This window comes from Aspergillus chevalieri, chromosome 7 (assembly GCF_016861735.1).
Source record: "Aspergillus chevalieri M1 DNA, chromosome 7, nearly complete sequence".
Taxonomy (NCBI): domain Eukaryota; kingdom Fungi; phylum Ascomycota; class Eurotiomycetes; order Eurotiales; family Aspergillaceae; genus Aspergillus; species Aspergillus chevalieri.
In genome coordinates this window covers 2,790,001-2,801,472 of record NC_057368.1, presented here as the reverse complement: position 1 = coordinate 2,801,472, position 11,472 = coordinate 2,790,001, and the positions used below count along the sequence as shown (strand labels likewise).

General features: G+C 52.5%; 4 protein-coding genes across 4 annotated transcripts in view; 3 read left to right on the top strand and 1 right to left on the bottom strand.

Annotated features, from left to right (window-relative positions):
• Positions 1–6,240: 6,240 nt before the first annotated feature.
• Positions 6,241–6,576, top strand: ACHE_70943A (uncharacterized protein; the record flags this gene model as incomplete). The annotated part of the gene is made up of 1 exon (XM_043283323.1): positions 6,241–6,576. One exon carries the CDS (start codon positions 6,241–6,243, stop codon positions 6,574–6,576), a length of 336 nt encoding a protein of 111 aa, XP_043140613.1.
• A 72-nt stretch (positions 6,577–6,648) lies between these two features.
• ACHE_70942A (uncharacterized protein) lies at positions 6,649–7,191 on the top strand (the record flags this gene model as incomplete). The annotated part of the gene is made up of 1 exon (XM_043283322.1): positions 6,649–7,191. The coding sequence occupies one exon, from the start codon at positions 6,649–6,651 to the stop codon at positions 7,189–7,191; it is 543 nt and encodes a 180-aa protein (XP_043140612.1).
• Positions 7,192–7,360: 169 nt separating this feature from the next.
• Positions 7,361–7,672, top strand: ACHE_70941A (uncharacterized protein; the record flags this gene model as incomplete). Its single annotated transcript, XM_043283321.1, has 1 exon — positions 7,361–7,672. The coding sequence occupies one exon, from the start codon at positions 7,361–7,363 to the stop codon at positions 7,670–7,672; it is 312 nt and encodes a 103-aa protein (XP_043140611.1).
• Positions 7,673–7,823: 151 nt separating this feature from the next.
• Positions 7,824–11,472, bottom strand: part of ACHE_70940S (uncharacterized protein) — a gene marked incomplete at both ends in the record, with an annotated part of 4,416 nt that continues 767 nt past the window's right edge. The window contains 2 exons of the mRNA XM_043283319.1: positions 7,824–8,054; positions 8,123–11,472. The exon at positions 8,123–11,472 is cut by the window's right edge and continues 58 nt beyond it. Of these exons, the coding sequence (XP_043140610.1) occupies positions 7,824–8,054; positions 8,123–11,472 (3,581 nt within the window). The remainder of the gene's footprint in view (positions 8,055–8,122) is intronic.

Genomic DNA, 11,472 nt, shown 5'->3' with positions numbered 1-11,472 from the left:
CCTAACCCTAACCCTAACCCTAACCCCTCATCCTTCATTCCCTCCTAAATCGAACACATACCACTTCCCACTGCCACCGCCACACCCACCGCCACACCCACCGCCACCCGTACCCTCCATCATCCATCCCCCTCGCCTGCTTCCCCGCTTCCCCTCCCAATCCATACTCACACTCCCAATCAACCCAACCCCCGCCCATCCACTTCGCCCCAATCCATTCACACTGCCCATCACTGCCTCCATCCCTCCATCCCTCCATCCCTCCATCCCTCCATCCCTCCATCCCTCCATCCCTCCATGCCCCACCGCTGCCGCTGTTGCCTCCTGCAAATCACTCCCCGCTCATCCCCATTCATTCCCATCCACAATCTCCCGAATAACCTCCATCCACTCTATCCCTAATAACATCACATCGCTATCCATCCCTACTCATCCCAATCTCATCCTTCCCCTCTATCCCTACTAACATAACATCATAACATCATATCCATCTCCCGACTAACCTCACATCATATCCATATCCTGAATAACAACCATCATCATCACTCTACCCTGCATAACCCTGCATAACCCCCGCATAACCCCCGCATAACACTTCTATCCCTATCCTGAATAACATCATCCCCTATCCCCTATCCCCTATCCCCTATCCCCAATCCCAATACCAATACCATTCCCAATCCCAATCTCATCCACCCACCCATCCCTGATAACCTCCTTCCACTGTCTCCCTAATAACATATCATCATATCCATCTCCCAAATAACAATCATAACTGTCTCCCCAATAACAATTCTAACTCTATCCCCAATAACATAACATAACATCAATATCCTGCATAATGACTATTATCATCCCTCTATCCTGCATAACCCCCGAATAACATCATCTCCCTATCCCGTATAACCTCATCATCTCCCTATCCCGTATAACCTCATCATCTCCCTATCCCTAATATCATCATCTCCCTATCCCTAATAACATCGTCATCTCCCTATCCCTAATAACATCGTCATCTCCCTATCCCTAATAACATCATCATCTCCCTATCCCTAATAACATCGTCATCTCCCTATCCCTAATAACATCATCATCTCCCTATCCCTAATAACATCGTCATCTCCCTATCCCTAATAACATCATCATCTCCCTATCCCTAATAACATCATCATCTCCCTAATAACATAACGCCATCATCTCACCCCCAACCACCTCCGCCTCCGCCTCCGCCTCCATCCACTCCCCATCATCTTTCATTCCCTCCAATCAATCCACATCCACTGCATATCATCCATATCATCCATATCATCCATATCATCCATATCATCCATATCATCCATATCATCCATATCATCCATATCATCCATATCATCCATATCATCCATATCATCAATACCAAATACCTCCCTTCTCCCTCCCCCAACCGCTTTCCGCCATCAAAATCCTCCTCGCTCCACCTCGCCCCCATTCACCCATTGCCCACCGCTTGCCCCCTCCCACACACCGCCTGCCACCACTCCCCATACACCCTTTGCCCAACGCTTGCCCACCGCTTGCCCACCGCTTTCTTCACCGCTTTCTTCACCGCTTTCTTCACCGCTTGCCCACCCCTTCATTCATCCATTTGTTCACTGCTGCCTCACCCGTCGCCTCATCCATCACCCCGCCCCAATATATATCATCATCCCATTCCCACCCATCGCTATATTGTATGATATACATCTCTATCCAACCACTCTTGCATCCCAATTCTCTCCCTCAACCAACCCCGTCAATATATATCCCTGTCAACATCCATATCAATCTATATATCCATATCAATCTATATATCCATATCAATCTATATATCCATATCAATCTATATATCCATATCAATCTATATATCCATATCAATCTATATATCCATATCAAAATCTTAATCCTAACCTCCGTACACTGCTTCTGTAACCATCCGAATTCTCCTACCAATTCATTAACCACCTCCAACCCATGCTGCTGCCCCATGCTGCTGCCCCATGCTCTTCGCCCACAAATCCCACCACTCCACTATCGTCCTCGACATCCACCCCAAATCCATCCAATCCCTGCCGCCACACTTGCCCAACTGCTTCACTTCCATCCCCATCCACCATCCCCATCCACCATCCCCATCCACCATCCCCATCCACCATCCACCCATTGTGGCAATCGTCCAAATCATCCCCCTATGCTATGCACATCCCCTATGCTATGCACATCCACCTGCATCACACCACCACACCATCACCACCACCTCCTCCTCCGCCAAATCACTCCCCTGTCATGCCCATTCCCACCTGCGCCAAATCCATCCTTCAACCGCTGGTCAAATGGCGGTTTGAATGGGCTCTCAAATGGTCTCTCAAATGGTCTCTCAAATGGTCTCTCAAATGGTCTCTCAAATGGTCTCTCAAATGGTCTCTCAAATGGTCTCTCAAATGGTCTCTCAAATGGTCTCTCAAATGGTCTCTCAAATGGTCTCTCAAATGGTCTCTCAAATGGTCTCTCAAATGGGCTCTCAAATGGGCTCTCAAATGGTCTCTCAAATGGTCTCTCAAATGGTCTCTCAAATGGGCTCTCAAATGGGCTCTCAAATGGTCTCTCAAATGGTCTCTCAAATGGTCTCTCAAATGGTCTCTCAAATGGTCTCTCAAATGGTCTCTCAAATGGTCTCTCAAATGGTCTCTCAAATGGTCTCTCAAATGGTCTCTCAAATGGTCTCTCAAATGGTCTCTCAAATGGTCTCTCAAATGGATCTCAAACGGCCGGTCAAATGGGCTCTCAAATGGGTGGTCAAATGGCTGATGAAAATGTGTGCTTGAATACATGGTCAAATGGGTGATTGAACAGTTGGTCGAATGCATGATCAAATGCATAATCAAATGCATAATCAAATGCATGATCAAATGCATCGTTGAATGGGTAATCAAATGCATCGTTGAATGGGTCAAATCGCTGATTGAATGGGTGACCAAATGCATGATGAAATGTCTGGTCGAATGTCTGGTCGAATGCATGGCCAAACATGTGGTTTGAACCGGTCAAATGGGTGATTGAATGGCTGATCGAAATGGCTGATTGAAATGGCTGATTGAAATGGCTGATTGAAATGGCTGATTGAAATGGCTGATTGAAATGGCTGATTGAAATGGCTGATTGAAATGGCTGATCGAATACATTGTGAAATGGGTAATCAAACGGGCTCTCGAATCGGTGGTCGAACCGTTCGTCAAATGCATGCATTGTTGAATGCATTGTTGAATGCGTAATCGAACGGGTGGTTGAATGGATGATTGAAACGGGTCATTGAATGGGCCACACGGCTGATGAAATGCATGCTTGAATGCATGCTTGAACCGGTCAAATGCCGGATCAAATACACGGTCAAATGGGTGATTGAACCGGTCAAATGGGTGATTGAACCGGTCAAATGGGTGATTGAACGGGTGGTTGAACTGGTAATTGAATGCATGCTTGAATGGCTGATCCAATGGGTGGTTCAACGGGTTGTCAAATGGCCAATGAAACGGGTGATTGAATGCATGGTCAAAACAACTGATCAAAATGGATGATTGAATACATGCTTGAACGGGTGGTCGAATGGGTGATCAAACTGGTGATCGAACTGGTGATTGAATGGTTGGTTGAACGGGCTGTCAAATCGGTGGTCGAATGGGTGTATTAAAACAGCTGATTGAAACGGCTGATCGAATACATGGTGAAATGGGTAATCGAACCGGCTCTCAAATGGGTGGTCCAACGGCTTGTCAAATCGCTGATGAAAATGTGCAGTTGAATACCTGGTCAAATGGGTGATGATCATTGGTTGAATCCATGGTTGAACGGGTCATTGAAACGGGTCATTGAACGGGCCAAACGGCTGATCAAATGCATGCTTGAATGGGTAATCAAATGCATGCTTGAACCGGTCAAATGCCGGATCAAATACATGGTTGAATGGGTGATTGAACCGGCTGATTGAACAGTTGGTTGAATGCATGGTTGAATGGCTGATCGAATGGGTGGTTCAATTGGTTGTCAAATGACTGATTGAACAACTGATTGAACCAGCTGATTGAATACATGGTTGAACGGGTGGTCGAACGGGTGTATTGAAATGGCTGATTGAAATGGCCGATCGAAATGGCTGATCGAAATGGGTAATTGAATACATGGTCAAATGGGTAATCAAACGGGGTAATCGAACCGGTGGTCGAATGGGTAATCGAATGCATGCTTGAATGGCTGATTGAATGTATGGCTGAATGCATGGTTGAACGGGTCAAATCACTGATTGAATGGCTGATCAAACGGGTGGTTGAACAGTTGGTTGAACAATTGGTTGAATGGGCTGTCAAATTGGTGGTCGAATGGGTCTATTAAAAACAGCTGATTGAAATGGCTGATCGAAACTGGTAATCGAAACTGGTAATCGAAACTGGTAATCGAAACTGGTAATCGAATACATGGTTAAATGGGTGATTGAACAGTTGGTCGAATGCATGATCAAATGCATAATCAAATGCATGATCAAATGCATCGTTGAATGGGTCAAATCGCTGATCGAATGGGTGACCAAATGCATGATGAAATGTCTGGTCGAATGTCTGGTTGAATGTCTGGTTGAATGTCTGGTCGAATGTCTGGTTGAATGTCTGGTTGAATGCATGGCCAAACATGTGGTTTGAACCGGTCAAACGGCTGATCGAAATGGCTGATCGAAATGGCTGATCGAAATGGCTGATCGAAATGGCTGATCGAAATGGCTGATCGAAATGGCTGATCGAAATGGCTGATCGAAATGGCTGATCGAAATGGCTGATTGAAACGGCTGATTCAATACATGGTCAAATGGCTAATCGAACGGGTAATTGAATGGATAATTGAATGTATGGCTGAACGCATGGTTGAATGCGTCAAATCACTGATTGAACGGGCTCTCAAACGGGTGGTCGAACGGGGCATTGAAACGGGTCATTGAATGGGCCACACGGCTGATCGAATGCATGTTTGAACGGGTCAAATGCCGGATCAAATACACGGTCGAATGGGTGATTGAACCGGTCAAATGGGTGATTGAACCGGTCAAATGGGTGATTGAACGGGTGGTTGAACTGGTAATTGAATGCATGCTTGAATGGCTGATCGAATGGGCTCTCAAATGGTCTCTCAAACGGCCGGTCAAACGGGCTCTCAAATGGGTGGTCAAATGGCTGATGAAAATGTGTGCTTGAATACATGGTCAAATGGGTGATTGAACAGTTGGTCGAATGCATGATCAAATGCATGATCAAATGCATCATTGAATGGGTCAAATCGCTGATCAAATGGGTGACCAAATGCATGATGAAATGTCTGGTCGAATGTCTGGTTGAATGTCTGGTTGAATGTCTGGTCGAATGTCTGGTTGAATGCATGGCCAAACATGTGGTTTGAACCGGTCAAATGGGTGATTGAATGGCTGATCGAAATGGCTGATCGAAATGGCTGATTGAAATGGCTGATCGAATGGCTGATCGAATGGCTGATCGAATGGCTGATCGAATGGCTGATTGAATGGCTGATCGAAATGGGTAATTGAATACATGGTTGAAACCAGTGATCGAATACATGGTTCAATGGGTAATTGAACGGGTCGTCCAACCGGTGGTCCAACCGGTGGTCCAACCGGTCCATGTCATGCTGCCATGTCCACTGCCTGCCCACACTGCATACATTGCTGCACTAACACCCACTGCCACCCAATGCCATGCTCCCATACACCACCTGTCATACACATCATTCACCACCCTGGCCCATTCACAATCACACATCATCCATCATCATCCATCATCATCCATCATCATCCATCATCATCCATCATCATCCATCATTCATAATCTTCATCATTCATCATTCACTACCACCAGTCTGCATGTGCCCTCAACGGCCAATGCACTTGTCCATGTCCATCCCATGTCCATGAAACCCTCGGCCTTCATCCACTGCCGTACTCAAATATCTACCCTCAACGCCTTCCCATCCATGCTATATATCTCCACTGTCGGACTACATACATACATATATATATATATATATACACATACATATCGATATACATATCACTATACATCTCTATATACATCGCTATATACATCGCTATATACATCACTGTATACATCACTGTATACATCACTGTATACGTCTTGACATACAACTCTATATACATCTCTATACATCGCTATGGTCCTGGCCAATCCTCCATCTCTCTGCCTCCTGACTCCAACCCCAACTCAACCTCCTGACTCACCCGCCGCAGCCAACAAAACTCCTCAAACAACTGGCTATGGCCCGCCCGGCTGCGCTGCCCCAACCACCCAATCACCGCCCCAATGTCCGCGCTGTCGACCTGCAATCCCACCAGTCGCCGCTGCCATGCCCCCCGAATGCCCACCCCCCATGGCCCATGCAGCATCATCGCCACCATGGGGATCAAAACCCCCCAGTACTGACACCGGCCTCCTGGCTCCCACCCGGCGCATATCGTCTGCGGCATCCCACATGAAAAACACCCGCTGAATCGGCTGTACTGGATCCGCCGGCGAACCTGCAGCATCCACTGCTTGGCCGCCTGGCTGCGTGCATGCCGGCATGAATATAAATCGTGCTGGTCATCCGCCTGGGCCATGGCGCAGATATAACATCGATCCCGCCACTGCTGAGCCTCCTGCTCCCCAAACTCCTCATCCAGCCATGCCTGGGACTGTTGCCGGCGGAATTGAATGTCGGCCGCGGCCCACTGGTGCTGGCGTTGGCGGTGGCTTGGGCACTGGCGCTGCTGCTGGCGGTGGCTCGGGCTCGGGTGCTGGTGCTGGCGTTGGTTCGGGCTATGGCTCGGGCTCGGGCTATGGCTTGGGCTTGGGCTATGGCTGTGGCGCCGGTGCTGACTTGGGCTCGGGCTGTGGCTCGGGCTCGGGCTGTGGCTCCGGTTTGGGCTATGGCTCCGGCCCGGGCTATGGCTCCGGCTTGGGCTCCGGCTTGGGCTTGGGCTATGGCTATGGCTCCGGCATGGGATATGGCTCGGGCTATGGCTTGGGCTTGGGCTATGGCTCGGGCTATGGCTCCGGTTTGGGCTGTGGCTCCGGCGTGGGCTATGGCTCCGGCTCGGGCTGCATGAGCCCGCTGCTCTGCTGAAATCATACTCCATTGCGCGCCTGAGCCCCTGACCATTGGAACGCCTCATGGCACTGCGCGCCCGCCAGTCTTGGTCATCTGCGAGCCCTAACACTGGCCGAACCGCCTGCCCTGGGCCACGGTGCAATCCCCCACACCCGGCCTCAACCCCGGCCTCACCCCTGGCCTCATGCTCGGCCTCATCACCACCCATGCGCCCTACATGCCACTGCACATTACACCCATCACATGCCTGCTCGTCCCCGTCATCCCCGCAATGCTGCCGCCGGTATCCATTCACCGTCCCATCCAGATAATCGTCCAGTACCACCCGCCGGCATCCCCAACCTGCCACCACCCCCATGTATTGCTGCACCAGCTCCACCTCCGGTGTGCCCAGCTGTCGCTCATCCTCCGCCCACCCCGCCGGCTGGATAATGATCGCCTGGCTGGCCTGCCCATCCCGCCCGGCTCGCCCACTTTCCTGTGCATAATCCAATAACGTCCGGGGTGTCCCAAGATGAATGATCACTCGGATATTCGGAATATCAACCCCCATGCCCAATGCACTGGTCGCGCAAAGCACTGTGGAATCCCCTCCCATGAACCGCCCCAAAATCCCACCCCGGTCCACCTGCCCACTGAAATACGCCTCACATCCCAATACCGCCGCCATCGCCTGCACCTGGTGGACCCGGTTGGCATATATCACCATCTTCCCCCCGGGCCCGGGCCCACTGGAGCTGCGCCTGCAGGAACTGAATAATCCGGGCATCCTGCTCCCATCCATATCCATGTGGTGCAGTGTGTGGAATCGGTGGCCGCCACACCCCATATGCCACATTGCCGCGGCTCGTGCGGGCCCGATATATATCGATCTGATCCTGTGGGTGGTGAATGCGCTGGCTGAACTCCGGTTCCATCTCGGGGGCAATGTGGCCGTTAAAAACACCATCTGTGTACGGGCCCGAACGAGCTTCCCAAGCTGTGCCATGGCGGACCGGAAGTTCTTCTGCTGGTTCATAATGACATGGCATTCATCAATCACCACCCGGTCCAGCCGCTGCATCACCACCAACCGGTTGATGAATGAATGGAAATCGGGGGTGACAGCCGATTCCGGTGTGACCAGCACAATGGCTGCTTCATCACATGGCTGCTGCCGGTCCCATGCCATACATGGGATGCCTAGCCGCCGGCACCGCTGCTGCATATCCTGCCGCAGCGAGATCAATGGCACCACCACAATGGTGGTGCCCCCGGGGACGGCCCACGCGGGCAACATGAATAACATGCTTTTCCCACCGCCGGTGGGCATGACTGCCACCACGGGGCTCTTGCCCTGCTGGATCGCCGCCATGGCGGGTGCCTGGATGCCCTGGAACTGCATGCCGGCCTGACCGGTCATCTGCTGCAGCGCAGCGGCCATGTCCATGGTCTGCAGCTGGTGGCGCCGCTCCATGTGGTGCTCCTCAGCCTCCACCTGCCATGGGGCCCGCTTGCGTTTCCCGAGCACGGGGCGAGCCCTAACGCGTTCCTGACCGGGATCATTCACCAAGCAAGCCCTAACCCGTTCCTGACCGGGATGGTGAATTGGACGGTTGCCTTCATCCACCAAGCGAGCCCTAACCCCTTCCTGACTGGGATCACTCACCAAGCGAGCCCTAACCCGTTCCTGACCGGGATCATCCACCAAGCGAGCCCTAACCCCTTGCTGACTTGGATCATTCACCAAGCGCGCCCTAACCCGTTCCTGACCGGGATCATTCACCAAGCGAGCCCTAACCCCTTGCTGACTTGGATCATTCACCAAGCGAGCCCTAACCCGTTCCTGACCGGGATCATCCACCAAGCAAGCCCTAACCTGTTCCTGACCGGGACGGCGGCTTGGACAGCTGCCTTCATCCACCAAGCCAGCCCGAAGCCCACCGGCATCAATGTCGGCATGGACATCTCCTGGAACCCCCGTGCCGCAGCCGAACCCCAGAAACTGGTGCCAATCCACACTGGACTGCCGGAACATCGCCCGCCGGTGGCTTGTTGTGCCTGCCTGCTCCATCAGCTGCCGCCCATATACCATCCCCGCCACGTGTGATGAATGGCCCGCCTGTAAATCCGTCATATGCGCCATCCACTGGTCCGCATCCATGCCATCCTCACAGTCAGCATCCAATGCCGCTGCCTGCTCCATTTCATCCTGGCGGTCACTGGTGAATGTGCTGGATGCCCGCAGGAACCGCCGGCTGATGCCAATGGCAATGTCCCGGTACGCCGGAATATTCAATGCCTGGCCGAGCCGGGCCTGGGTCTCCCGCTTCAACACCTCCCGGAATCGCTCAGGGGTCCATGGCCGCTGCATGCCCGGGTCGGGGCCCCATAAATATGGGCTGGGGGGCTGCCATGCCGGTGTGCCGTTCGACGTGCCAATCAATGAGCCATTCAGTGTGCCGTTCGCCGTGCCATTCAGTGTGCCATTGACCGTGCCGGCTCGTGTGCCATTCCATGTGCCGTTCAATGTGCTGTTTGATGTGCCATCGACCGTGCCGGCTCGTGTGCCATTCGCCGTGCCATTCAGTGTGCCATTCAATGTGCCATTCACCGTACCATTCGGTGTGCCATTCCATGTGCCGTTCAATGTGCTGTTCAATGTGCCATTCAGTGTGCTGTTTGATGTGCCGTTCGCTGTGCCGTTCAATGTGCCATTCGATGTGCCGTTCGATGTGCCAATCGTTGTGCCATTCGACATGGCATTTGATGTGCCGGCCTGTGTGCCAATCGGTGTGCCAATCGGTGTGCCGTTCGATGTGCTGTTTGATGTGCCGTTCAGTCTACCATTCGACATGCCATTCACCGTACCATTCGGTGTGCCATTCCATGTGCCGTTCAATGTGCTGTTCGATGTGCCATTCAGTGTGCCGTTTGATGTGCCATTCGATGTGCCGTTCGATGTGCCGTTCAATGTGCTGTTCGATGTGCCATTCAGTGTGCCGTTTGATATGCCATTCGCTGTGCCGTTTGATGTGCCGTTCGATGTGCCATTCGACATGCCATTCACTGTACCATTCACCGTGCCATTCACCGTGCCATGCGCAGTGCCGGCCTGCCACGCTGTCAACTGGTCAATGAATGGCATCGCCAGCCACATATACCACACCACCAACTCCCCGACCGCCCGTGGCACATACCGGTGGATCAGCTTGCTGTCGTTGCTCGCATGGAAGCCCTTGTGGTATGGAGTCACCAGTGTCACCATCCCATCCTCAATGAACACATTGCGGAATTGGTTGTTCGGCGTGTTGACATACTGCACACTGAGCAGCTCGGGGGCCCGTGCCGGCTGCCCTGCCGTTATATGGATGGCCACGGCCAGTTTCTCCTTGAACCGGGCCACCCGGGCCAGATACTGTGCCACCAATGGGCCGTGGATCGCCCCCCGGCGCATGAATTGCTGCTGCACGGGGCGCTCTGTGCGCAGCCGCTGGATCATCCACCACCGGCCATCCACGGGCCACCGGGTCCGGCGATCATGCAAAAAGTTCCAGCCCGGGTGCCCCTGGGTGGGATCATCATACAAGCCCTGCCACGGGATGGCGGGCAGCGGCATGGTGCTTGGGGTGTGGGCGCTGCTGGAACCATCGGCAATACATAATAGTTCACACAGCAGCTCCCGTGTGGCCCCAACCAACCCGTGGATGAACCCACGGAATTCACCCATCGTGAAATGCAGATCCTTGTACAACAGCTCATCGGCTCCCATCCACGCCACATGGCCCGGCGCCGTGCTATTGTAATGGATCTTCAACCCATATGTGCGCCAGTCGAGCAATGTCTGCATGGGCCCATGGGTGCCACGGATCATGAAGCGGCTGACCATCTGCTGCACATGGTCATGAAATGACGGGCGATCGTGCACCGTGGTGGGGGTGTGGCGTGTGGGACTGGCACTATCACAGCCCTCATCGATATCGGCCAGTTGGGCATCTGCACTGGCCAACGGCCATGCTATTGGGCTAGCCGGTGTGCCATTTGGAGTGCCATTCGGAGTGCCATTCGGAGTGCCATTCGGAGTGCCATTTGGAGTGCCATTCACCATGCCATTCACTGTGCCATTCACTGTGCCATTCACTGTGCCATTCACTGTGCCATTCACTGTGCCATTCACTGTGCCATTCACTGTGCCATTCACTGTGCCATTCACTGTGCCATTCACTGTGCCATTCACTGTGCCATTCACTGTGCCATTCACTGTGCCATTCACTGTGCCATTCGCCGTGCTAGCCTGTGCCTGCCACATCTGAATAA